Source organism: Phyllostomus hastatus, unplaced genomic scaffold, assembly GCF_019186645.2.
Source record: "Phyllostomus hastatus isolate PE091 unplaced genomic scaffold, TTU_PhHast_1.1 phas_contig_304, whole genome shotgun sequence".
Lineage (NCBI taxonomy): Eukaryota > Metazoa > Chordata > Mammalia > Chiroptera > Phyllostomidae > Phyllostomus > Phyllostomus hastatus.
In genome coordinates, this window is record NW_025333845.1 from 867,439 (window position 1) to 895,294 (window position 27,856).

The 27,856-nt window shown below is 40.7% G+C and overlaps 2 protein-coding genes across 5 annotated transcripts in view; both read left to right on the forward strand.

Moving 5' to 3' along the window:
- Positions 1-135: 135 nt before the first annotated feature.
- LOC123819206 (tripartite motif-containing protein 5-like) lies at positions 136-19,271 on the forward strand. 2 transcript variants are annotated; one of them, XM_045839505.1, is made up of 9 exons: positions 136-243; positions 1,343-1,474; positions 4,280-4,761; positions 5,350-5,445; positions 6,086-6,316; positions 14,835-14,857; positions 16,276-16,376; positions 16,952-17,016; positions 17,422-19,271. In XM_045839505.1, exons 3-9 carry the CDS (start codon positions 4,339-4,341, stop codon positions 17,476-17,478), a joined length of 996 nt encoding a protein of 331 aa, XP_045695461.1. In that variant the 5' UTR covers positions 136-243; positions 1,343-1,474; positions 4,280-4,338; the 3' UTR covers positions 17,479-19,271. The 2 variants fall into 2 exon arrangements, with proteins under 2 accessions (XP_045695461.1, XP_045695462.1); XM_045839506.1 differs by lacking the exon at positions 16,952-17,016.
- A 2,158-nt stretch (positions 19,272-21,429) lies between these two features.
- The window catches only part of LOC123819198 (tripartite motif-containing protein 5-like), a 31,943-nt gene continuing 25,516 nt past the window's right edge, over positions 21,430-27,856 (forward strand). The window contains exons 1-2 of one of the 3 annotated variants that reach the window (XM_045839493.1): positions 21,430-21,521; positions 26,911-27,390. In XM_045839493.1, the coding sequence (XP_045695449.1) occupies positions 26,980-27,390 (411 nt within the window). In that variant the 5' untranslated portion in view covers positions 21,430-21,521; positions 26,911-26,979. Of the gene's footprint in view, positions 21,522-26,860; positions 27,391-27,856 lie in introns of all 3 variants that reach the window. The other 2 variants (XM_045839492.1, XM_045839494.1) reach the window with 2 other exon arrangements.

Consider the following 27,856-nt stretch of genomic DNA (forward strand, 5'->3'; position numbering starts at 1 on the left):
TGTAGTTGCTGGCCCCTTTGACCCAGGCACAAAAGCTTGCTATTTTAAGGGCCCTATGTGAATGTCCTTTATTGGTCCACAGATTGTCTCCTCCCCTTGCCCCTCCCCTAAGAATTTAACTTTTATTTTCGCTCACTATTCTGGAGCTTCTTGGCCCCTGGTGTGGAGAGTGAATCCTGTCCACGACTGCCCCTCAGGCTGGAATTCCAGAACATATAGGCCTTGTTCCCAGGAAGATTGGGGGTGAGTTTCCTTCTGCTCTGTGTGCAGTGCCTGGAGGGTGGCAGCCTGCCCAGAATACCGTGTTCCTCTGTTACAGATCTTGGGCACAAAACCGCACCCCCTCTCACCCCAGGCACCCAGCCAGGCTCTCAAAGGGTGTCCTGTGAGGGCTACCAGGGCCTAAAGGCTCCGACGGGGACCGCAGTGGCAGGCCACCCCTGTTGAGTTGCAGTGGTGGCGCAGGGGTATGGCCCTGGGAGCAGAAAAGAGTGGGGCTTGGGCACTCCCCAGTCAGCTCTCCTTGCGCGGCTGTAGCGGAGAGCTAGTGCAGGTATAACCAGCGGCACCTACAGGTTAGAAGAAGATACAGCCCTGCGGTGGCTGGGTAGTGCCTGGATCACCAATGTCGCACTCACCACACATCTCTGCCTGGGGTGACAGTCCGTCTGGCTTCCGCTTCTCCTTCAGGAGATAGATCTCTTTTGTGGTCTATGTACTTCTCAAACTTCTGCTTCTGCCCCTCTCCTGAATCAAGTTCTGTAAGTCTTTTAGATACTGTGCAGGAGACCCTTAGAGTTCTCCTGGGCATAAGCCTTGTTCATTTTTGAAGGCAAATGTTCTGTAGGCTCAGCACTCTGCAACGAGTCCCCAGGTTAGAGAGCCTGATGTAGGGCACAAACCCATAGGTTCTCACGGATGGTCTAGGCATTTGTGATATCTGTGCAGCGCGGATACCACTCACATTTCCATATCCACCTATCTCCTTGCTTGACCTGGAGCCCTGGCATCACTGCTCAGGCTATGGAGGGTCAACCTCCATTGTGAGGACTCAAGCTCCTAAGCACTTTCCTCTTCTGTGTCCTGTAGCAGCAGGTGATTTGACCTTAGATCCTTGTAGCCACATTATAAAAATAAATTCTGCAGCCCCAAGGCTGAATGCTTGATCTGCACCTCCCTTCTCTATTAGCTCTTCTTGTATCTGAGGATTGGTTGGATCTTGAATGGGATGACAAATAATTGGATGTCCCTACCCCATGTTTGGATCATGCTTCAGTTGTAAACAGGGGTAGACTTCATTTAATATTTACCCCTGATGCAATGCCTACTTCTGATATTGCAGTTCATCAGAGCCTGATCTGGACCACTGTCTCTGCAACCAGGGGCTAACTTCATAAGGCCTCTGAACTGTTTTCAGTATCCGGACATCTGCTGTAATAACTTCTGGTTCTTCTTCGGCCTTGTTTCTTGTCAGGTTGGTTCCCTTTGTGTGTGATGGACGTGGCACCAGTGGGCAGTGTTAGTAGATCTAAATTCATCTTCATAAAGCCTTTATATTTCCCTTCCTAGCACAGAGCTAAGAGAAAACTTACTCTCATATTGAAAATATTTCTTTTACCTTCAAAGTTTGGCAACCATCAAGACATGAATATCTACTGAGACCTTATCTTTCTTTTTTTATTTCTTCCCAGTCCCATTTACTTGGAGCTCCTGAGAGAACTCCTGAGCCTAGACTGTGGCCACAGGGCCATATTAAGTCCAGGTGGGAGAATGAGCATCACTGTGCTACCACTCGTGCTGCCACTCTGATTCCCTCTCTGACTGACTTCTTCTCAGTTTGGATTATCATTCCCCTTTATGTGACCTTATAAGATATAAACTTCCAGGTCACTTAGCTGAGGTAGGGATACAGGACAGGAAACAGAGCATGTCAGCAATGACTACCTCAGGTGAGCTCCCAGTGAAGGTCTTCACAGTGCTGTAGAAGGTCCTTTATTCCTGTTATTTCAGACTTTTAAGAAGCCAGACTTAGTGGACAGGTGTGAAACCACCTTAGGTTATGTTAGCCCAGAGCTACAAAGTACTAATTACTTTGTGGAAGCTCATAAGCACAGCATCCAAAGGCCTAAAAGAGACAGTGTCCGTCAGAAAAGTCACAATCCCCTTATGAAATGAAGTCTAAGCTTTTTAACTGGCAGTTGAGTTCTATAGGAAGTCCTCCAAATGCACTTTCCATGTCAGGCTATTTTTGTTATCAATCATATGGCCTTGCAATGAAGCTGAACTTCCCCTTTATTGTAGCCTCATAAGATTCTCGGAAAACACAATCAAAACCAAATACCCAGCTTATTAGAAGAGTAAGCCAATATTATCTGTACATGAAGAAAGAGCCTGATGTTGGCTTTTTATTCTCAGGTACCTAATCTAACTGCCATCTTTTCCTCTTATCTCATCCTATGTCTCACTCTCTTCCCTGCTCTACATTTTTTTCATTACCTGCTGTAAAATCTATCTTTTCTCCCCTGAGCATCTGTGCATGCATCTGACTCATCTTCCTATTCCACACTGGATCCATCCAACACACCACCACCCAAGTGCAAAGGTAATTATGTCCCTCTTTCTCAGAGGACAAAACATGGGTAATTCCTTTTACTCTTAGAAAAGACCCTAAGCCCTGGCTGGCTTGGCTCAGTGGATTGAGCTCGGGCTGCGAACCAAAGTGTCGCAGGTTCAATTCCCAGTCAGGGTACGTGCCTGGGTTGCAGGCCATGACCCCCAGCAACCACACATTGATGTTTCTCTCTCTCTCTCTATCTCCCTCCCTTCCCTCTCTAAAAATAAATAAATAAATAAAATCTTAAAAAAAAAAGAAAAGACCCTAAATGTCACATAATTGGGGAAGTGCCATATATCATGGTCACTGCAGGCTTATGTGATACAAAAAGCCTAGTAGTTTTTTGCACACCTGCTACACTGCCATTTTCAAATACAGACAAGGTGGTACAACTTTCATGAACCGGTCATTTCTTCCCCTAAATTATTTTTCCTCACTTGTATGCCATATTTCCTTCCCCTTCTTCAGCTTTCAGTTCAATCCTTTTATTTTCAGGTTGGACTTGCTGGACAACTATCTGTCCCCATTGTTTGATTTCCCAATAGCATGCATGTCTCTCTAGTAGTGTTTCTCACATCAGCTTGTCAGCTGATTCTTTAATTTACTGTTACTTTCCAGGTGAATGTCAGGGTCATAGTGGTTTAAACTCTCTGCTTAGACTCATCATTTTGTTTGTAGGTATTAGTTTAGTTGTTAGCGTGTAATTCATAGTCGTTAAGAATTAGTTGAATGACTTTTCCTAATATTTGAGACTTCTTTCCCAGGCCAGATATTCATTTAATCTATGTTCTCATTTCTCCAGTGACTTGTGTGATCCTATGAATATGTTTATGCCATCCCCCCCCACTATCCACATACATACATACTTTGGGGCTCCTATCAATGTCCTCAGCATATTTTCTAGGCAACCGCAAGATTTTATCATTTATCACACAAGACTTGCCAGATCCTTCTAAGTTACCTGTTATGTCTTTGATTAATTCAGTATGGTAGGGTCTGACCTCTGAAGGTTCATCACAACTGTGCATGTTGAAGATAATAATCTTTGTAAGTCACTCAGTGTCTCTATGTACACATCTGATAAAGGATTAGTTCTTGCCACGTACAAAACACATTGTCACATATTTTGTCATGATAAGAGAAATCATTTCAAACATTCAGCAAATGATGGCAGTGGTTACACTGTAAATAAGCAATCAGAGGAGGTCTTTCTGATAAATGAACATGTAAGGAGAGATTAACAGAAGGAAGAGAGTGAATCCTACTTATACTAGGGGCCACATTGCATGCTGAGAGAAGAGCAAGCATAAAAGCCCAGACACATAAGAGGTGTGGTGCTTTTTTCTTCTAGGGTGTGTTTGTACATGAGAGAGAAGAAGCAGGAGAGATATGGGGTCACACATATCTGTTCTGTAAAAGTAAAGGACGATAGCAACCATCACACAGAAAAAAAATGAAATTAGTCATGTCAGATGAACTAAGAGTATTAAAAATTGTTATGAATTGTCCTTTTTACAAGGTTGCTTAGCTCCTTTACTTGTCTCTCTACCTTTTCTTTTTTGTCCTTCAATATGTGTTCTTGACCTGTCCTTGATTTCTACACAGTTAGCATCATTTATTCTAACCTTTCTTACTCTGCCTCCTTTCACCTTTCAATTCTGGCAGAAATCTGTGAGCCAGAGGAGCCTCATATCAGGACAGACAGGAGCAGGGGAGCAGCTGCGATGGCTTCAGGAATCCTGGTGAACATAAAGGAGGAGGTGACCTGCCCTATCTGCCTGGAGCTCCTGACAGAACCCCTGAGCCTAGACTGTGGGCACACCTTCTGCCAAGCCTGCATCACTGCAAATGACAAGGAGTCCATAGTCAGTGAAAAAGGAGAGGGCCACTGCCCTGTGTGCCGTATCTATTACCAACCTTGGAACCTGCGGCCTAATCGGCATGTGGCCAACATAGTGGAGATGCTTCAAAAGGTCAAGTTGAGTCCAGAGGAGGAGCAAAAGACAGATCTTTGTGTGCACCATGGAGAGAAACTCCTGCTCTTCTGTAAGGAGGATGGGAAGTTCATTTGCTGGCTTTGTGAGAGGTCTCAAGAGCACCGTGGTCACCACACTTTCCTCATGGAGGATGTTGCCCAGGAGTACCAGGTAACAGACCAGGATGGAGTAAAGACAGGGCAAAAAATAGTACCTGATGGGAAATTTCTACTTTGCATTCATTCTAGCTGCTTTGCCACTCAGCCCTGAGTACTGTGATCACTTTTCTTCCTATGCTCAACTTCCAAGGCTGGAAGGGGATTTCTATGCATTCCACACAGTTACAAAATGATGAGCAGACTCAGAAAAGAAGCAGGTATTTTTATAACTTGTGCTAATAAGTGGAGGTTTGGTGCCCAACCAAAGCTGTTTTTGCCCCTTTGGACAGGAGGGATAAGTGGGCAGCTGGGTGATTCATACCTAAGTTCTTTCCATACTATAGGATCAGGTTTCTTCTTCTAGGACAAAGAGAATCAGTCTTCTGCTGACATGGGAATGGGGACTTCTATCACCTGAGTCTCAGAGAAAACATTCGCCACATCAGGCTCCCTCAAGTCACAGATTCTAATTTTTGTTTCACAGTTTAGATTAGATAAACTCTAATCTCTTTAAAGATCAGCCTGATTTTTCCCTATTTGTTCTCTATTCTGAAAATGAGAAAGCCCATAGCTTCACTCTGGTGCAAATCCTCCTTCACAGGAAAAGCTGCAGGCAGCTCTGCACAGGCTGAAGGCTGAACACCAAGAAGCTGAGAAGTTGGAAGCTGATATCAAAGAAGAGAGAACTTCCTGGAAGGTTGGTGGAGACTCTTCCTGAGGGAGTTAGACAAGAATCAGGCAGGACTGTGTATATTAGCCCCAAGGGGCTCCCTTCTCCCTTTTTCCTAACAATCAATGTCTAGAGTTATTGATTAACCATTCTTTATCCTTTTCCTGATAGGGATGGGGCTGAAATAGAACCTATCAAAATTAACAAATATTTGTAGGTTAGTGATTCTCAGAGAGACTATCTGCTGAGGATGGCTAGTAAATTCTGTGTTCATTGCTGTCTTTATGTTGAGCCTTTAACTTTCCAGGGGAAGACAATTTCCAATGGTTCATGGTTCTGGCCCTGGTACTGTATGTTAGGTTGAGGGTAGGGGTGAGGGTCAGGAGTAATGCAGGGAGGCATGACTATCCTGGGCAGCTGTGGGAAAACTGAGCCACACCCAGGTGTCTTATTTTGCTTCAAGGTTGGCTTCAATAGTGCAAACTTGAGGCCATTACTTTGGAATGTGTTGAAGAGGAAATAAGAGGAAAAATCAGCCTCCCCGAAAATTGCTCCCCTGCTTCCATTTCCCTTCCCTGTGAGAACTTCGTAATCAAATACTTCTTTTTCTGGCTCCCAGGCTCTGCTTAGTTGCCTGAGTCCCTCTCTGTTTTTCTCATTCTTGAAGAATCAGATACAAAAGGAAATCCAAAGTGTTCAGAATTTTTTTAAAAAACTGAAAGGCATCCTGGACACTGAGGAGCAGAAGGAGCTACAAAAGTTGAAGAAGGATGAAGGAGATATTCTCCATGACCTGGAACAGTCTGAGAGTAAGCTGGTCAAGCAAAGCCAGGTGTTGAGAGATCTCATCTCAGAGCTGGAGCATCGGTTGAATGGGTCAATGAGGAAGATGCTGCAGGTAAGATGGGAAGAAGCCTTAATATTTGAGCTTGAGGAAAATGAAGACTTAAGTTTCCTGCTGTGCTATGTAGCTGTACTGTTTCTGGTGGTGGCACTGAGGTTCTTAGAGTCTTGTAGTAACATTTTCCTGCATCTATTTCAGAGGTTATAGGAATAATTGAATGCATGAATAATAAGGAAAATCTTGTTTTTATTAATGTATCAATTACAATGCAAAAATCTGACTGTGGAGAGAAGAATCTTTGTGTCGAATTATATGATTCTATAGGCCCATATGTCTGTGATCTAGCCTAGAACATTTTTCAGACACCTTCCTATATCCCAAGAGTGTTGGTTTAGTTTTTTCCTCATAGAATAAGTTGAGATTTTTCTCCTTTGTTTTCTGAATAAGCAATTGTGAAAGATTTGTATTCTTTATTCTTTATTTATTCAATAAACTCACCAGTGAAACCAACTCATTCGAGGCCTTTCTTTTTGGAAAAGTTTACATTTTTTTTATTCTAGTAGGTTTTCTTAAGCTTTGTAACATTTCTTGAGTAAATTTTTGATAATGTACATCTTTGCAGAAATTTGTCCAATGTAAGTTGTCAGTTTTGTAAACATGAAGTTAATTATAATCCCTTATAATCTCTTTCATTCCTCCACTAGTACTCAGTAATGTCCTCCCTTTTTATTTGTTTTTATAAGTTTCTACTTTTATTAGTTTTAGATTATGTTTCCTTGATTATGCTATTACAGTTGTCCTAGTTTACCCCCCTTTACCCTCTTCCACCCAGTACCCCCTACTCCTTCAGGCAATCCCCGTGTCACTGTTCATGTCCATGGGTCATGTGTATAACTTCTCCGGTTACTCCATTTCCTGTACTGTAATTTACATCACCATAGCTATTCTGTAATTACTTATTTTTACTTCATAACCCTCTCACCTCTTCACCAATTCCCCCATAACCCCCTTCCATCTGGCAACCGTCAAAACACTCTCTGTATCCATGATTCTGCCTCTGTTTTTCTTGTTTACTTAGTTTGTTTTTTAGATTCACTTGTTGATAAATAGGCATTTATTGCCATTTTATTTTTCATAGTTTTGATCTTCTTTTTCTTGAAAAGTTCCCTTTAACATTTCATATAATAGTGGTTTGGTGCTGATGAACTCTTAGTTTTTTCTCGTCTGTGAATCTCTTTATCTGCCCTTCGATTCTAAATGATAGCTTTGTTGTGTTGAGCAATGTTGACTGTAAGTCCCTGCTTCTCATGACTTTGAATATTTCTTGTCAGTTCTTTCTAGCCAAGAAAGTTTCTTTTGAGAAATCAGCTGAAGCCTTATGGGAACTCTCCTGTAGGCAATTAACTGCTTTTTTCTTGCTGCTTTTAAAGTTCTCTCTTCATCTTTAATCTTTGACATTTTAATTATGACATGTCTTAGGGTGGGTATCTTTGCATCAATCTTATTTGGGACTCTCTGTGCTTCCTGCACTTGCATGTCTATTTTCTTCATCAAATTAAGGAGGTTTATTTTCATTAGTTTTTCAAAGAGATATCTAATTTCTTGCTTTCTGTTTTCCTTCTCACACCTCTATGATGCAAATGTTGGAATGTTCATTACACTATCTTTATTTTTTTTATTCCTTTTTATTCCTGTTGTTCTGATTGGTTGTTTTTTGCTTCCTTATGTTTTCAATCATTGATTTGATACTTGGCTTCACTCACTCTAGGGTTATTTCCCTATAAATTGTTCTTTGTTTAAATTAGTGTATTCATTGTTCCTGACTGGATCTTTTTCATGCTATTGAGTCCTCACTAAGTTCCCTGAGCATCCTTATAACCAATGTTTTGAATAGTGCATCTGATAGATTGCTTGTCTCCATTTCACTTAGCTCCTCTACTAGAGTTTTGATTTGTTCTTTCATTTGAGCCATGTTTCTTCATCTCCTCATTTTGGCAGCTTCCCTGTGTTTGTTTCTGTGTATTAGGTAGAGCTGCTATGACTCTCAGTCTTGGTAGCATGGCCTCATGTGGTGGGTGTCCTATAGGGTCCAGTGGCATAGCCTCTCCTGTCACCAAGCTGGATACTCAGGGTGCACCCTCTGTGTGAGCTGAATACACCCTTTCCTTGTAGCTGAGCCTTGATTGCTATTTAGGGCCAGTGGACATTTGAGAGATTTTTAGGAAAGTTTGGAATATGGGCTGGCTGACCAGTTGCTTGGGTGGCTTACCCTCTGAAAAAGATTCGGTCAGAGGCTTGAATCGGGTGCAGTGGGGTCTCTTAGAGAATCACTAAAATGGAGCAAGAGTGGTGTTAACATGGTTAATGGAGACTCAGATTTGGCCCTGGCCTGTACTGCTGGCTGTGTGTGGACAGGGCTCCATAAGAGAACAGTGGAGCTTGACAGCACTTTAGTCCCTGGGAGAGTTGCCCTTCCAGCCCTCCACCTGAAGCCATCCAATTTAGTTTCTCCCTGTATGTCTCTAGGGTTGTGCAAACTTATGTCTCTTCTCTGGAGCTTAAGACAAGTGTTTGTGAGGGAGTGACTCTGTGCTAGGGTCTTTTAAGAAGATGCTAAATTTTGTAGCAGCCCTCCATCTCACCTGGACTGAGTCCATGCTGGTTTTCACAGCCAGATATTGTGGGGACTCCTTAGCACTGTACTCCTAGCTGAGGAACTAGATGTGGGGCTGGGATTTCTTGTTTCTCAGGTGATACCTATGCAGTCAATACATTCCTACTATTTCTTACCCTCTACAGAGGGTGTGGTACCAGCTAGTTTTATCTCAGACCCTCCTACCAGTCTTGAGGTGGCTTCTTCTTTATAACGTTAGTTATAGGAGCTCTGTTTATCTCATCTTCATGTGGTTCTTAAGGGTGGTTATTCTATATTTTTTTAAAATATATTTTATTGATTATGCTATTACAGTTGTCCCATTTCCCCCCTTCTCTCCCCTCCACCCTGTACCCCCTCTCCCACTCACATTCTCCCCCTTTAGTTCATGTCCATGTGTCATACTTATGAGTTCTTTAGCTTCTACATTTCCCGTACTATTCTTACCCTCCCCCTATCTGTTTTCAACCTACATTCTATGCTACTTATTCTCTATACCTTTTTCCCCCTCTCTCCTCCTCCCACCCCTCTGCTGCTAGCCCTCCATGTGCCCTCCATTTCTGTGGTTCTGTTCCTGTTCTACTTGTTTGCTTAGTTTCTTTTGGTTTTGCTTTAGGTGTGGTTGTTAATAATTGTGAGTTTGCCGTCCTTTTACTGTACATGTCTTTTCTTTATCTTCTTTTCTTAGATAAGTCCCTTTAGCATTTCATAAAATAAGGGCTTGGTGATGATGAACTCCTTTAACTTGACCTTATCTGAGAAGCACTTTATCTGCCCTTCCATTCTAAATGAGAGCTTTGCTGGATAGAGCAATCTGGGATATAGGTCCTTGTCTTTCATGACTTGGAATATTTCTTTCCAGCTCCTTCTTGCCTGTAAGGTCTCTTTTGAGAAATCAGCTGACAGTCTGATGGGAACTCCTTTGTAGGTGACTGTCCCCTTATCTCTTGCTGCTTCTAGGATTCTCTCCTTTGTTTTTACCTTGGCTAATGTAATTATGATGTGCCTTGGTGTGTTTCTTCTTGGGTCCAACTTCTTTGAGGCTCTCTGAGCTTCTTGGATTTCATGAAAAACTGTTCCCTTTGCCAGATTGGTGAAGTTCTCCTTTATTATTTGTTCAAATACGTACTCAATTTGTTGCTTTTTCCCTTCCCATTCTGGTACCGCTATAATTCAGATGTTGGAACGTTTAAAGGTGTCCTGGATGCTCTTAAGCTTTTCCTCGATTTTTTGAATTCTTATTTCATCATTCTTTCCTGCTTGGTTGATTCTATCTTCCTTCTGGTCCACTGTATTGTTTTGAGACTCAGATTCCTTCCTTTCACTATTGGCTCTCCTCCGTGTATCTTCCTCCATCTCTTTTATGGTAACCTGCATCCTTTCATCTAAATTGCGCCCAAAATCAACCAATTCTGTGAGCTTTCTGATCACCAGTGTTTTGAACTGGTGATAGATTGACTATTTCTTGGTTGCTCAAAAGGATGAGTCCTGGGGGACTGATCTGTTCTGTTGGAAACATGTCTTATTTCCGGTCTGGTCGCTCTTGTTATGGTGTGGGGTGGAGCCTTAGGTGTTCACCAGGGCTGGGCACCCCAGTCGCTAGATTGTGACATTATATGTGGGGGCGGGGGCGGGGGTGGGAGCGGGGACGGGAGGGAACAATGGTGGTAGTTCCGTTCTCCTGGGCTCAGACCCTTCTCTGGGATCCTGGGCTGCGAGCTCTGCCCTGGTCCACATTCGCTGCCTCACTGGGTCCGCCAGCCACAGCTTGTGTACTCAGGGATCACCGCTGCATTCTTGCGCCCCTGACGGCTGTCCCGCCGATTTAGCGCCAAATTTTCCCCGAACCTCCGCGCGCCGCCGACCTGCGCCAGCCCCACGCCTGCCTGGTTCATCGTCTCTTACCAGTCTGGATGTATGGGTCTACTTCAACTTCTTGGCTGTCCGACTTCCATTCAGATAAATCTTCTATCAGTTCTGAGTGTTATTCAATCTGTAAATTATTGTTGTTCTAATCTTGGTTGTGCGAGGAGGTACGGTGCGTCCACCTATTCCTCCATCTTGCCGGAATCCGGTTATTCTATAATTTAATTGCAGTTTTCCTGTGGTTATGGGAGAAGACAATCACAGCATTTACCTACTTTACCATTTTGACCAGAATTCTATCTTTTTACTTTTCCCATATTCGTATCTTTGAATCCAAAATATGTCTCTTATAGCTAGCAATAATTGAAATTGCTTTTCCTCTAGTCCAAAAGTCTCGGCCTTTTAATTGGTGGATTCAGAGAATAACATTGAATGCAATTGTTGATGTAGCTCTGTTTAATTTATATTGTATTATTTCCTTCTATATGTTGCCTGCAGCTTTCTTTTTCTTAAATATTTTATTTATTTATTTTTAGAGAGGGAAGGGAGGGGGCAAGAGAGAGAGAGAGAGAGAGAAACATCAATGTGAGGTTTCTGGGGGTCATGGCCTGCAACCCAGGCATGTACCCTGACTGGGAATCGAACCTGCGACACTTTGGTTCACAGCCCTCAATCCACTGAGCTATACCAGCCAGGACGCCTGCAGCTTTCAATGTTCTCATTCTCATTGACAAGTTTCTTTTGAGTTAAGTGGCTATTTTTAGTATAAAATTTGAAGTTTTACTATTTTCTGTGTTTGTGGTGGTTACTCTTCTAATTAAAATATGCATCCTATTTCATTATGGTTTACTTCAGATTAATATAAAATTAATTCCAGTAAAATATGGATATTTGCCTCCAACATTGCTTTCTATATTACAACAGCAACACGGGGATGCTTTAATATGGGCATTTGATCTAATGTAGGCAAGTGCCATACCTTCAGAATTATTTGCCATAACAGGGAAGACAAGTTCTCTTTTTTATGGAATTTATGGAAGGAGAGTCATGCTTTCTTCATGCACTTAAAGTCAACATGCAGGATAAAGTCAGTATAGAAAGCATAAGTACAACTTGGAGAGTGACATAGGCCAGATCTTGATGACAATGTCTGAGCTTCAAAATTAAGCTTTGATTAAAGTTAGAATTGTCCTCCAAATTCCCTTTCTGTTCTTCATCCACTTAATTGTTTTTAGTCATACAGCAGCAAAACCTAATACAGAGAGCAAAGCAATTGTGTGTATTTGTACGTAAGCCCAGCAGTTTGCCTAGTTTTTGGTGCCATGGAAGAAGTTATTCTGCGATAGAGAAAACCAAATATACTGGTACATATGTCTTCAAAGAAGTAAATTTGGTGATTTCTGGCAAGATGGAGGCATAGGTGGATGCACCGTACCTGCACACACAACCAAGATTAGAACAACAACAATTTAGAGGCAGAATAACACCCAAAACTGATAGAGAATTTATCTGAATGGAAGTCGGACAGCCATGAAGTTGAAGTAGACCCGTTCATCCAGACTGGTAGGAGGGGTGGAGAGGAGCAGCCAGGTGCCGGTCGCGGCACGGGTCGCGGCGAGGAGAGCAGAGAGAGTTGGGTGCTAAGGCAACTGGGGGCGCATAAGGCATCTGGGGTGTGCAAGATCTCAGCGGGTGGACCCTGAGTACACAGCGGCAGCTGGCAGACCCAGTGAGATGGCAATTGTGGACCAGGGCAGAGCACACAACCCAGGATCCCAGAGAAGGGACTGAGGTCCCAGAAGAATGGAGCTACCACCATTGTTCGCCCCTGCCCCCACCCCCACATACAACGTCACAATCTAGTGACTGGGGTGCCCAGCCCTGGTGAACACCTAAGGCTCTGCCCCTCACTGTAACAGGAGCGACCAGACCAAAAAAAAAAAAAAAAGAGAGACAGAGAGAGAAAGAGAGACATGTCTCAAACAAAAGAACAGATCAATGCCCCAGGACTCATCATTTTAAGCAACTGAGAGATAGCCAATTTATCAGATGCACAGTTCAAAACACTGATGATCAGGAAGCTCACAGAAGTGGTTGATTTTGGGCACAAATTACATGAAAAAATGCAGGTTACCATAAAAGAATGAAGGAAAATGCACAGGGAAACAATAGTGATGGGAAGGAAACTGGGACTCAAAACAATAGAGTGGACCAGAAGGAAGAAAAACAACCAAACAGGAAAGAATGGAGAAATAAGAATTCAAAAAAATGAGAAGCTTAGGAACCTCCAGCACATCTTTAAACATTCCAACATCCAAATTATAGGGGTACCAGAAGGGGAAGAGGAAAAGCAACAGATTGAGCACGCATTTGAACAAATAATAAAGGAGAACTTCCCCATTCTGGCAAAGGAAGTAGACTTCCAGGAAATCCAGGAAGCTCAGAGAGTCCCAAAAAATTGGACCCAAGAAGAAACACACCAAGGCACATCATAATTACATTAGCCAAGGTAAAAACGAAGGAGAGAATCCTAGAAGCAGCAAGAGATAAGGGGACAGTCACCTACAAAGGAGTTCCCATCAGACTGTCAGCTGATTTCTCAAAAGAGACCTTACAGACAAGAAGGGGCTGGAAAGGAGTATTCCAAGTCATGAAAGACAAGGACCTACATCCCAGATTACTCTATACAGCAAAGCTTTCATTTACAATGGAAGGACAGATAAAGTGTTTCTCAGATAAGGTCAAGTTAAAGGAGTTCATCATCACCAAACCCTTATTTTATGAAATGTTAAAGGGACTTATTTAAGAAAAGAAGATTAAAAAAAGCATGTACAGTAAAAGGACAGCAAACTTACAATTATTAACAACCACACCTAAAGCAAAACCAAAAGAAACTAAGCAAACAAGTAGAACAGGAACAGAACCACAGAAATGGAGATCACATGGAGGTTTATCAACAGGGGAGTGGGAGGAGGAGAGAGGGGAAAAGGTATAGAGAATAAGTAGCATAGATGGTAGGTAGAAAATAGACAGGGGGAGGGCAAGAATAGTATGGGAAATGTAGAAGCTGAAGAACTTATATGTATGACACATGGACATGACTAAAGGGGGGGATGTGGGTGGGAGAGGGTGTACAAGGTGGAGGGGAGTGAAGGGGGAAATGGGACAAGTGTAATAGCATAATTAATAAAATATATTTTAAAAAAAGAAATAAATTTGTGGCGATGAAGAAGTTCAGATGACTAAAATCTGCTGATGGTGTGGACTAAACTGCTTTAGTAGGGACTGAAATGCAGGTAAATACTATAGTGTTTAGGACAGTGACTAAGGGGATATTATAACATGGATAAAGGAATATGAGGGAAGAGACAATTTGGTGAAGAGAAAGGTATATGTGGAATATCCTAAGTTACTCATTCCTGTAACTTATTTACTAGGGAATATATTAACCTGCATTTAAGAGACAACATTGAGTAAAAATAAAACTTGGAAATCAATTGCATATGTTGAATTTCGGGAGTGGATGCAATCAGTTATAGTGTATCAAATGAGGAGAGACTTGAGAAAAGCCTACATTAATGCATTTGTTTGTTTGTACTCTCAGCAGAAGTCATGTAAACTTCTTGAGTAATACTCTAACTATTCATCTTTGATTCTCCCAGTCATGGCATAATGCTTGACAAGTAAAAGTATATCACTTTATATTCATGTTGAATAAATGAACAAGCCATGAATTATTCAAATCATCTCACAAGAGCCTTATGAACATGGGGAAAATATCATGGGTCTCATGTTTTCCTCCTAAGTATACCTTATGTCCAGGTAGAAGCCTCACACTACTTCCACAAGGTGAAAGTTTTTTCTACCTTTTAGCAAACCTGAAAATGTCACATGAGTCTTCTTGAATGGTTGACTGGGTCTTTTTTAGTTTTTTGTTCTTACATTGGGACCATTGCTATTCCCACCACATCAAGGGGTGGTGGGGATATGATGAAGCTTTGTAAGTTAGAAGGCTTATTACTACTTTACTCGTGTTTTCTCTTTTCTCCCTAGGATGTGAATGGCATCATGGAAAGGTATGTGTGGGAGACCAGAGATGGTCATTTTGTGCTGTGAAAAGAGGTTTAAAGCCATTAAAGTTATCTGGTAGTTAGTTAGAATACAGTACTGCTCAGGGCAGGAAAATTCGGGTGTACTTTTATCTTAAATTTATGTTCATAGATCATTTGAGTGTCCTTTAAGCATTGACAATGTACCAGTTTCTGTAGTGGGATGTTTAGGTTGGGAGGTGGGAATTGCAGAGTTTGAGTCAGCAGAAGTTAGGGATAAAATATTGCAGTATTATGAAGCCATGTGATTTCATAAATTTTATTGACCGAGCATGCCTGTATCTAACTAACTCAGGTTCCCATATTTCAGAGCTGCTTGATCTATTGTGGGTGGGTTGTGTCTTCTTTACCTGCCAAGAACCCAGAATTGGAGACAACTCTTTGATATTTAAATTTCTTCTTTAGGACTAGAAGTAACCAACTCCCTTCCATACAGTTCTCTTTATTTTTCAAAAACAGACTTGAATTGCAAAGAATATTTTGGCCCTGGTGCAAATAATAGGTCCCTCTTGACCATGCACTTTTTTTTAAGATTTATTTATTTATTTTTAGAGAGAGAAGGGATGGAGAAAGAGAGAGAGAAACATGAATGTGCGGTTGTTGGGGGCCGTGGCCTGCAACCCTGGCATGTACTCTGGCTGGGAATTGAACCTGCGGTACTTTGGTTCGCAGCCTGCGCTCAATCCACTGAACTACGCCAGCCAGGGCCGACCATGCACTTTTAAAGCCAGAATGAGTAGGGAGCATCCTCATGTCTAAATCTGTACACCTACTTGGCTGCAACAATCTCTTCAAACACATAAAATTCAGATCACTGTCAATGTGATATTCATAGTGTCTTCTTTTCCAAGTGTTAAAATTTTTCCAGAGATTCTGAAATCTCAAATATTATTTGGATGGCCTTCCCATGGGGGAGCAGACTTTGGAGGTCTTGATCCCCTCCAGGCCATATTCCTTCACTTGATATAACTCAGGCAACCAGCACATTGATTCTGCAACCTCACTTGCATGTAATACCTCTTTATATCCATTCAGTGAGTTTTCCTTACATGATTTTGTTTTAAGGAACCAAAGTTTCTTTTTTATAAAAAAAATCATTTCATGGTTTTTATATGATTCCAGTGAGTAAGAGAAGTAGAGGTTAGTTTTCACTTTGGAAGAAATAAACTGTGCTTCTGAGAGGTCAAGTCCTTCCTAAGATCACACAGAGTATATTGTAAAGTTGGACATGAGCACAGTTCTTTGGCTACAAGGTCAAGAGTCTGCTCTCTCCTTTCTCAGGGGTCCATGGAAGGAGGCTCAAGCACTTAATGGAGTGAATAGACAGAAATCAGTTTTTGAAGAGACAAAAATCAATGGTGTGGGAATCTTTTTTGTCACCCTAGGAGTAAGACCTTCACTCTGAAGAAGCCAAAGATTCTCTGCAAGGAACAAAGAGGAGTGTTCCGAGTTCCTGACTTGAGCGGGGTGCTGCAGATGTTTAATGGTGAGGAATGCCAGAGCTGGTGGATGGCTACGGAGTTTTTGTGTTGGTGGGAGTAAGATGGAGGAGCGTTCAGTTCTTAGGTGTGGATAAAGGAGTAAAGGAGGATGGATCTCATGTGCTGATGATGTAGCCATATAATGGCTAGCCAACAGCTATCTTTTTTACACCTCACTCTTCTGCTTACTACCTCACATATGCCCCAGTATTTCCCTTGATCTGGAGAGGAAATAGATTCTAGTGCTCACTCCTTTTCTTATATTTCATTTGAATTTTTATCATTTTAGAGTTGAAAGATATATGTTGCTCTTTGGGTAAGGATAAATCTCTGTATCATGCAGTCTCTTTCCTCATCTTCTTTCCTATTTTTGTGTTTCATATTAGGTCTCTTGTTTTGACATCTGCATTCCCTTTCCAACACACACATTCACATTATGTTTCATCAGTGTTATACGTATTCCCAAGATTAGAACTGAGTTCTTCCTAGTTTCCACTCACATTATTCTCAAGATCCTACGACAATGTCACAAATAAAGGTACATCTTATCTCTGACCCAACCCTGTAATTTTTCTTACAGGGCACATTACCATGGACCCTCCCAAGGACAAACCAAATGTTGCCATTTCTGCATATCAGAGAAAAGTGAGATATGAATATCATTTCTACATGTATAATACAAATTAGAACAATGATTATGCTGTACTTGTCATACTGGTTATCACATCAGGGAAACCTTACTGGAAGGTGGATATTTCAGAGAAACAGGCCTGGATCTTGGAAGTATATGGTGAAAAACTTCCTGGTCTCAATCAGTTTCATGACTGCAGTCTGTTTTCTGACAAGAATGGGCTCCCTGACCTCAATCACCTGAATTTCGGTACACAATTTTATAGGATGCAACAAATAAACAGTGGTTGATCTCTTAACTCTGGTTATCAACCTACAAATGGTTATTGGGTTTTTAGGGTTAGAGAATCAGTTTGAATATAATGATGTTTTTGGAAACTTTCTCCTCTAATCCCTTGAAATTAACCCTTGGCCTTGCAGATCCCGCAGCTCCGGAATGTCCCATGCCAATCCAAGACCAACCTTACCATCTTCTAAGACATCACTGCTGACAGCGAGCCATTGGCCATATTTCTTTTGAGCTGTTTTCAGATACAGTTCCAAGACAGCAAAAAAACTTTTGTGCTCTGACCACAAGAGAGAAAGAATTTGGTTATAAAGGTTCTGCTTTCATAGAATTATTCTGGGATTTATGTGCCATGGTGGTGACTTCAGACATCACAATGGTATAGGCAACAAGCCCAACTACAGGAAGAAAAGTGATGAGAATTTAATCCTGAAGCAGCTGGCTTCAGGGACAGGTGGAGGTACAGGTAGATATACTTCCTTCCTTGCACAACCTCAAAACAAAATACAACCAGAACTGCCAGAAAATCTAACTGTATGGAAGTCCTGTGCTTGTAATTGTTTTATAATCTTTATGCTCTCACCTCACCTCATTGGGTTCCATGTTTTCCTTATTCCGTCCAAGTCTACCTGGGTTGCGTAGTTAAATTTATGATTATGAAATAAAAACTATGCAAAAACCACAGAAGCAAATTTAATCATTTCCCCAACTATTCCTCCTCATCATGATGGAGTTTTCCTAGACTACAATGCTGGCACTGTCTCATTTTTTAAGGTTATAAGCCATGGTTTTCTATCTGTAAATTCTCTTCATGTTCATTTTCTCAGAAAATTGATCCATATTTCAATCCCATGACATGTACTGTCCCCATGACACAGTGTTCTCCAACCTTTTAAATCTCTTACACCTTCACCCTCTGGTCTTGGGTGCATCTAACACACTGAGCTGATCTGCACCATTCTCACCAACTTTTTATTGCTACCTCCCTTTTTGTTTTATTTCAACATCCTTCATTCAACAATAGAATGTAAGGTTTAGTGTAATAGAGAGTAAAGAGAATACTCATGCCTTTTGTCATGAGTATTATTCTCAATGTCTTGTTTGCATTAGTAAAGAATCATAATTTGCTATTTTCCATCATCCCAAAGAAAATGATTAATGCTCCACAAAAAAAATCATGTGTGGAGGTGACATCTATGCCAAATTTTTACAATTTTATTTCCTTTGCCACTGAGAAGAAGAAGGAAAGGTGTTCAACAACTTTCTTTATCTACAATTCAAGGTTTTGTATAGGAATCATTCACTGTAGAATGAGTCTTCAGGAATGTGTCAGTTTACTCATTATGCTCCTCACTCATTAAGGAGTGAAGGAGAATGTCATAAATAGTATGTACTAAACGGGAGTTTTCTGTCCAGACTGTTTGAGTACAAGTCCAAGTCTCTCCAAACAGGTGCAGTGTAACCTTGAATAAGATACTTAAATGTTTGCTTCATTTACTTAAAAATAGTCCTGGTATTTAAAAAAAAAAACACCATAGTTAGAATCATCATGATAAGAAAAGTGTCATGAAGTATAAAACCTGTAAGCATCTCAACGTAATAAACATTTCCTCTTCTAATTACTGAAAAATATAAGCTGTGTCAATGTCTCATGAAACAGATTTGTCACTTCAGGGGCACTACCGTGGTTTTAACTGAAGTCTGGTGTTTCAGATGCCGGATGCCTCTGTGCTACCATCAGGGCTCCTGCAGCTCTGCCTGTGACAGATGAGAGTGTGTGTATGTGTGTGTGTGTGTGTGTGTGAGAGAGAGAGAGAGAGAGAGAGAGAGAGAGACAGTGAGAATTTTATTATAATTCTGGTTTGCTACATATTAACCTTAATCAAATAATCTAAATTCTGTGGGATTCAGTTTTTCATTTGTAAAAAAATTAATGAAATTTACCTTGTAATACTGTGTAAATTAAACAACAGAATATTTTCAATGACTTCTGTCATTTTTTAGCACAAATGAAGTAATGATTACTTCAGTATGCTGTTCATTTGTTTTTTGTTTGCATCTCACTATGACTGAAATAAATTATTTTAAGAATACATATTAGTTTATTTTCAACATTGTCACCCTTGCTTTGTTTTAAGAAATAAAACAATGAATTATAATTTTCATTAGATTTTAGCTATTGTAAAATAAATGTTTATACCATTTCTAGCTACCTAGTCTTTTTTCCTCCATTTCTTCTGGAGTAATTCTATTTCACTGAAATTGGACTTATATATTTGCTTTGTTTTCTCAGCTTTAAAAACTTATTATTCACAGTGACACCATGAGTTGGAAGTACAATTGTGGGATTTCTTTACAATGGTGCAGCGAAGTGTTTTGTTGTCCAGGTCAGTCCTACATTTGCACTGAGTGGAAAGCTCTCAAGAACAAAGAGAAAAGCCCATTCTCCTTCCAATGAGATAAGAGGGGAGTATGTTCATTCAGAAATTGGTGAGATCCCAATGTGTTTTTGCATTTTATTTCTAACTCTTCCCCAGTCAACATCAGAGATAAGAAAAAAAAAGTGCTTTTTGTCAAGTACTGTTTTCTCAGTCCTGTTGTCTCCAGGAATTCCCAACTTCCTCACTTTGGATGACCTTTAATGAGACAAATGACTCCAACCAGGAAATTGCCAGTATCTCTGTGTGTATGCATGCACATGTTTATACCTTTGCTTTCATCATGGAAAGTGGGGGAAATTAATCTCTAAATTTTTCCTGTTGCAATTTTCCCCATATGCAATGTTTTATAATAAATTTGACACAATAAGGATTTATATGGGTCCCTTCCTACCTTTATAAACCTTAATGTTTTGGGGTGCAGGGTCAAATGAAGAGGAATACACAGTGAAAATGTGTGATGACAAAGATGATAAAGGAAAAAGGGCCAGCCTTTGGAATGCAGTTACTGCAAAATTCACGGTTGTCATTGCACCTGCAAAGTATCCAATTTATTTGTTAGAAATAACTTCTTTCACACCTTTGAAACTAAAACTGTCAAAATGGCTCAGCAAATTTGCCTATATTAATTCCATTTCCTGCCTCACAGAGGTATGTAATACCAAAATACCCGTACTTTTCTTAAAAACAACATCTATGATTCAGACACCATGCATGTCTCATATCAGTTAATGTATGAAGATGGCTGAGCTGTGAAACGTAGTTAGTCAGGGACCCCTGTCTGGAGCTTCCCCATCTTGTAGCTGTACCATCTGAAACACGTTCTCAGAAGAACAAGATCCATAACAGGACATGAAAGCACATGTAGGAAATAGAAATGTTTCAGCTCTGCTTTTTTTAAAAAGTAAATATTTTTATTTTATTGTTACACTATGTCATGCAATATTCTTACCTTTTAAATTTATTCTTTTTAATTTTTAATTTACTTCAGTTCTGCTTTTGACTCATGGTGTAAAAAAGACCATGGGAAGTGGGGAAATTGCATGATTATGGAAGTGTGTTACCCAGAGAAAGGCCACACTTGAACAGCACCATCTGCTTACCTCCTGGTTGCTGATAATTTGTCACTGACACAGTTGTGCCACCATTATGTCTGGAAGACTTCCTCACCTGGCCTTCCTCATGTGGACTTCCTTGGCCAGGAGGAAAAGCTGGTAATTGACAGGTGGACCCCTAAGATTCAATGCTGTTGTGTGAAAATTTTCTCAGTAAGCTCACAGTGAAGAGCCTTATCTAAATTTTATTTTTACCTGTCACAATGACAGCTGTCACCACTGAGCTCAAATTAACAGAGCTCTTTCCCTAATTACCTTCCCCATCACACTCTGCATTACAAAGGGCAGGTCCCCAGACTTTCTGGATCATGAGTTCATCCCTAGTAAGTTGTTTAGGACCTGAATACAGAGAAGCTTAACTGATAGTTATAGAACTGAACTGAAATTCTGAGAATTCAGTCAAGCTGAAGATTATATCATTGGAATTCACATTCTCCCTATTCAAATATTCTTGCTAGAATAATTTGCAAAAGGGAGAAAACCACAGTGATTGAGAGCTGTGCTCGGGTAGGTCCTAGAATTTACTAAGGCATTAACTTCCCCAAGTGTCCCACTAGGTGGCATTGTTCTTAAGTTTCTCTTCTGCTCCCTTGGTTTCATTTCCACTCCTAAGAATTTAAGTTTCATTTCTCACCCTTTTCCTGTGGGGAGCTCCTCTGTGGAGAGCTGATCTTTGGCTTGGTGAGTAAATGTTGAGCAGGCCTACAGCTGATCTTCTCCATTGGTTCAGGACAACTGTACTTCTCCTGAAGATAAGTGAGGCAGTTTCTGAGGGCAAAGGACAGGAGGCTTTGGGAGAACAGATTGAATGTGTTTGGTGACTTAAATCGTGGTTCTGAAGCTGCTTTGCTTGTGGCTGTCTTTGCTGAGGTGGCAGAAAAGAGGAACATTCTGAGAGTGACCTTCCAAGAAGGGAGGTTTAAAAGAACAAAGTCTTGTTTGTTTCTTGGAGGGACCGTTATTTCTCCAGGGTGACTTACCCTCCTCTTCCTCTTACTTTGTGGTTTTGACATTCTACCTTGCCAAGGTGAGCCAGAATACTTATACCCTCTGTTTTTTCCCAGGCAGATAATCCCTTCTTCCTTTTCTCTATTGAAGCCTGTGAGGTGGGCCCTGGTGTCCTTCTTCATCTATCCCAAGCTCCTGGTGAGGGCCAGGAGAGATATAACATCCTTTACCTGAATGCACATGGCGGGAGGGATTTTAGGGGCCCTGCCATGGATGAAACCCTATTGAAGCTGAATTCTTTACTCTTTTGTTATCGATATTTTTTATAAAAGTTTATTCATAAATATGCAATGAGTTCCAAGACAATTCATTCTAGCTATAAGTGGCAGCAGAACATGTCTAACATGTTCAAGTTATAACAAGGTATCCAGATGTTAACAGGAATGGAATGAAGAATCACTATTTCTCCAGGCAAAGGAAACAGCTCACTTCCAGGTAGATTTCTTATGTCACATGTGTCCTGGGGGACCCTTCCCCATGGCCTTTGCTTTCAGCAACTTGAGTTTCCTCTGCTCCCGTTATTTGTTTCTGTTTGAATATTTTCCTAGTCTATCTTCTTGGCCTGCTTCTTGGGCTGTTTCAGGGGCTTTTTCTTCCTCTCTTTAGACCACATATGTCACCTGGTGCCTCTTCACTAGACCATGATACTTTTACTGTTATCTTGGTAACTTGTGGGAATCTGTGCACATCCTTCCTGATCAATGGTCAGCCCTTTGGCAAGTCTGGATGATCAGGTTGCTGCACATCTCTGTGGCTCCCACCTGGTCACTTGTCTCTTTGGGGATCCAGTAAACCATGGAACTTGGGGTTATTCTCCTCTGAATTCCATGGCTTACACTTACCGCAGTTTGTCCCATGACTCTTTGCTGCCTGCTCCTGCTTCAGAATACGTTCTGCATCATCTTAGACATAACCTTCAATTGTTTATTACCTTAACCATTTACTTAACTTTTCCCTAGCATGGAGCTAAAAAAAGGAGTTGGTAATTTTTCAGAAAGAGCTCCATCTTAAATTCCCTTTTGAACAATTTGTACCTTAATCTCTCTGATACATATATTTTGATGTGAGGTGTACTTTCCTTTCCTCCCTGTTCTGAGAGAACATGAGTCTGTGTCTAACACGTACAAGGTTCATAACAGGTATACAGTAATTGAATTCTCAAGGGTTCTTGCAGGTCACCACAACAGAAGAAAATAAATTACTATGCAATTTGAAATTTTTGTTAAAATCAAAAGATCAAATGCATGGAGCTCTGGTAAAAAAAAAAGTGTATTAACTTCTATTGAAATCATAACAAATATTATGTACTTACAAAAATTATGTTTTGGGACAGAGTGAACAGGTATAAAACAAAAAAACTAATTTATTATAAATGTAAAACAATGAGACAACAAAAATAATAAACCAAATGGGCTACAACAGGGCATGGCTTGTATTGTTCCCTCGTAAAGATCTTTGCAATTTTAAATACATTTCAGGTTTGTTCTCAGTATGAGAAGGAGATTTCGGTTAAAGTCTTCAAGAAAATGGTATTTTTTGTACTGATTGATTGAGGAACAGAAAGGCAGCCAGTGTGGGTTGGAGGGAAGGTGGGTTGAGAGTATGAGACAGCAGAAGGGGATGCAGAATTGGACCCAACTAGACCATGATGAGATCAACTCACTGATGATGTGCATCTGAACAAAGGAGTGACACCATTAATAGATACTTTAAAAAATCACTTTGGCTGGTGGTGATTCATGACAACAGAAGACTGTATGAGACCAGGGACAGTATCAGGAAGACTAGTGGGAAACCATTTCTGGAATCCAGGTAAAAGACTGAGTTGGATGGGACCTAAGTTGAAGAAAGTACTGCAGGGTTTTGTGATGAACTATGAGAGAAAGTGACGAGACTAGGCCGCTTTCTGAAGAAGGTCTCTGTTACCAACTGACTTCTTTGAAACAAAATGACCTGAGAGGTAGAGCATTGTGGGAAGGTTCATTAAGTGGTTCAAATTAAACCCTGGACTTGAAGGAGGTGGGGGTGAAGAAAAAACAATGAATACAGAAGAATGAAGAGGAGTTGCAATGTTCCTGAGATTTCCAGGCCTCCGGGTGCTTCTGGTGAGAGCCAGGAGATATAACAGGCTCCCCTTCCCACAGGTAGTCTGTGAATCAAGTTGCAAGAGAGGTTTCAAGGATGTTGGCTAAACCCCACATAGGACTTTTTCAACATTGTGGGGACGCTTTCATTTTTCTTGTCCAAACAGCACAGATACAAAAAGCCCCTGTGCAGGCTGTTAGGATATAGTGAGATAAGAAAACTGACACCCTAGTTGGCCCTTACCTTACTCTGTAAACCTCATACATTGGATTATCTCCAAAAGCAAGAATACATTTTGTCTCTGTCTGTCTTAAGTGGAAGGGTTTCAATGGTATAATGCTTCTTCAATGATAGAATACAATAAAGGAATAAAAGAAAAATAAAAATGTATTTAGTTTTCTGGGGATGCCATACAAAATGTACTATAAAGTAGGTGGCTTAACCAAAATTTCTTCTCACAGTTCTGGAGGCTAGAAATAAAACATCAGTGATGTTGGCAGGGCTGGTTCCTCTCAGAGCTGTGAGGGAAGCAACAGTTCCAGGCCCCTCTGCTGGCTGCACTCCTGATAGTTGCTTGCACTCACTGGCATTCTTTCTTATCTAGTGAATCACTCTGATCTCTGCTTTTATCTTCACAGGGCATTCTCTAAACATGCATGTTTATCTGTACACAAATTTCCCATTTATAAGGACACAGTCATGTTGGATTAACACATATCCTAATGATGTCATTTTAACATGATCACCTGCAACAGCGTCTTTTTGAAAGACACAATTCAATCCATAATAGCACTTTACGTGCTTGGAACAGGACAGTTTATTTCTCCAAGACATGGTATCCTTACATATTGAGTCTTCCCTCTCCTGACTGACAGATGCCTCATTGGAATTTATGTTCTTCAGGTCTCTGTTGTATGTGTGATCCTGATCACACCTCTCCTTCCCTAAAAACACACACATTTATGTGCCTTTTGACATGCTCCCTTACGTCCTGGCTATGGTATAGGCCCCAAGTGTACAAATACAAAACTCCCCAGAACTACCCAGATGGTTTTGTTCTCTCTGTTTCTACACCTCCATAGCACTGGGTATCAATCTAGTTCGTGCAACCTCTACCTTTACTTGATCTGTGCAGTAATGGAGAGAACACTGAATGGCACTATTGAGGATAGTATGTTTCCCACACCGGTACCCCTTTTAAAAGAATGACCTTGAACTTTGTCTTTTATTTTATTTACACATCTAAAGAATATTTTTTTTTACTTTTAAATTCATATTTTATTATTTGTTTTAATTTAATTTTCAATTACAGTTGACATTCAATATAATTGTGTTTTAGTTTCAGATTTACAGCATAGTGCTTAGACAATCATATAGTTTACAGAGTGATTTCTCCCCCACTGATATTTCAAGTACCCACCTGGCACCATACGTAGTTTTTTACCATAGTATGGACTTCATTCCCTATGCTCTACTTTTACATTCTGGTGTTGATTTTGTGACTATTTTGTGTAATCCTTAATCCAAGAAGGCAGTAGTTATTTATCAAAAATTTCAAATAAGAAATAAATGGGTCAAGGTAATTTCTAAATTACAACTGGTTATAAAACCGTTAGTAATAAAATGACCTCTCTATTGTGGTCTTTGCTGTTTCTGTAGGTTTCTCTGGGGAATGAGTTTCAGGGCACGTGGATGCTCTGTGGGGCACAGGTGTGTTAGCAAGGAAACAATTCTCAGGTATTGGAGAACTGCTGATTATGGTATAAAAATGAAGAGCTGATTCAAAAGTTCCAATCTTCCATGGAGAGATGGGGAGCTTCTAGTTTTCTATATGCATCAAATATTGTGTTCCTGTGTGATGCACTCTTCTAGGTATAGAGGACACATCAGTGGACAGAATGGTGCCCAATCTATTCATGAATTTGTTTTTAAGAAAAAAAAGTAAACGGTTAAAGAAAGATGTTATATATTTTATAGTAAAATAAGAAAAATAGAGGAAATTTATAGCAAGTGCTAGTATTGACAGTTTTGCTGTAGATACGCTGGAGCAGGCCCTTCTAATAAAAGGCCATATAGGACGGAGACTGAATAAAATGTAAGAAGAAGGCATGCAGACATCAGGGAGAAGATCATGCCATGCAGAGACAAGAAGTACAAAATCTCTGAGACAGCAGTGGGTTTTCTAATTTTAATATTGAGGTTATGTTTTTTCATGGGAGAGAAAGGCAGGAGAGATGAATCTCAATGACAGATGCAACGTGGAAGAATTCTGACTCACAAGACCATATGCTTTCACTGTTACAAATTTACCAGTAAAAGTAAATCTATAAAAACACAAGTGATATTAATGGTAGTCTGAGACTTGGGATCAGAATGGGAGTGACTGCTAATGGCATTAGCTTTGTTTTCAAGAAATAAATATGTTCTAAAATGAAATTCGGTGATAGTTATACCATTCCATAAATTTACTAGAAATTATTATACTCTTAAAACTATACATGTGATGTAAATATAACTCCATTGAATTATTAAAATAAAATAAGTAATGCAAGTGATAGGTTTAGGACTATTCCATTCAGAAAAGAGCAAGTATAAAAACCTAGCAGTCTGCAGTAACGTTACTGTAACATGTTGGATGTATTTGGGGGAGGGGGAAACTAAATAAGACTCATGATGGAGAGGCACAAAGCTCTTGGTAGGAAGGGCCTCAATTTGTCCTTCTATCCAATAGAAACAGAGAAAATAGCAATCTGTCATTGCCTCAAAAGGATGAAATTTGTCATGTGACATGAAGTAAGAGTAAAGTATTTGAAAGTATTACCAAGCGCCCTTTTCATCCTGTCACTGACCTACCCTTCTTCTCTCTCTCTTTTCCTTTCCTAACTGAATATCAATGTTTTGTCCTGTTCTAAATCTCTGTACATCAGTGTCCTTTCTCTTCCTGCCATTCTTATCCTTTCCCCTTTGGTATCACCAGCCCCACAGAAGTTTGTGAGCAAGAAGAACCTCTGGAGTCAGGACAGGAAGAAGCCAGGGGAAGTTGGCCATGGATTTTTCATCACAAGAGAGCATAAAAGAGGTGATCTGCCCTATCTGCCAGGAGCTCCTAAGAGAACCCATGAGCTTGGACTGTGGCCACAACTTCTGTGAAGACTGTATCACTGTGTACAGTGAATCAGGGAACCCTCAAGAATTGGAATGCTGCTGTCCTGTTTGTCAGAGCAGATACCAGCCTTGGAACCTCCAGTTTAACTGGCAGCTGGCAGAGAGAGTGAAGAAATTCAGGGAGGTGGACATGAATTCACACCAGCCAAGGAGGAGAGATCTCTGTGAACACCATGGGGAAAATTATGATATCTTCTGTAAGGACGATGGGAGGGCTATTTGCAGGCTTTGTGTCCAGGAGCACCAAGGTCACCAAATGTCCCCCATAATGGAGGTGGTCACGGAATGTCAGGTAAGACACAGGGTGGGTCATACTTGACATTGAACAGGATGATATCTGAAATGAAATTTTCACTTTTTAATCCTACTCATTCTCCTTGTCATCATAGAACTAGCCCTGCATTCTCTTGTCGTACCCTTGGCTCAGCTTCTGAGGCTTGAAGAACATTCAATGCATTCTTTCACTTTCTTCAAGCATAAGTGGAGACAACATGATCTTAGCAAAAAGAAGTTGTATGACTGAGAGTTGCTTCCTAAAATAAGCTCTGATTGCCCCTGTGAGCAGATGGGATTTTTAGGAACATTTGCTTATAGGAGAGAAAAGTGTCCATGAGAGGAAAGGACTTTACTTGCTGCACGATCAGGTCTTCCTCTAGGAAAAGAGAGATACAAGGTACTCTTGATAGAGGGGTGATAACTCACATCACCCAGGGAGAAAGAACTTGCATCACCTGCTCAGATTTCTGTCTACATTCTCA

What these genes read in the sequence shown, in the direction of transcription:
- LOC123819206 (XM_045839505.1), top strand. Translation starts at nt 4,339, where the DNA reads ATGGCTTCAGGAATCCTGGTGAACATAAAGGAGGAGGTGACCTGCCCT. An exon ending in ATGTTGCCCAGGAGTACCAG is followed by an intron (nt 4,762 to 5,349) that starts GTAACAGACCAG and finishes CCTCCTTCACAG; the next exon opens with GAAAAGCTGCAGGCAGCTCT. An exon ending in CAATGAGGAAGATGCTGCAG is followed by an intron (nt 6,317 to 14,834) that starts GTAAGATGGGAA and finishes TTTTCTCCCTAG; the next exon opens with GATGTGAATGGCATCATGGA.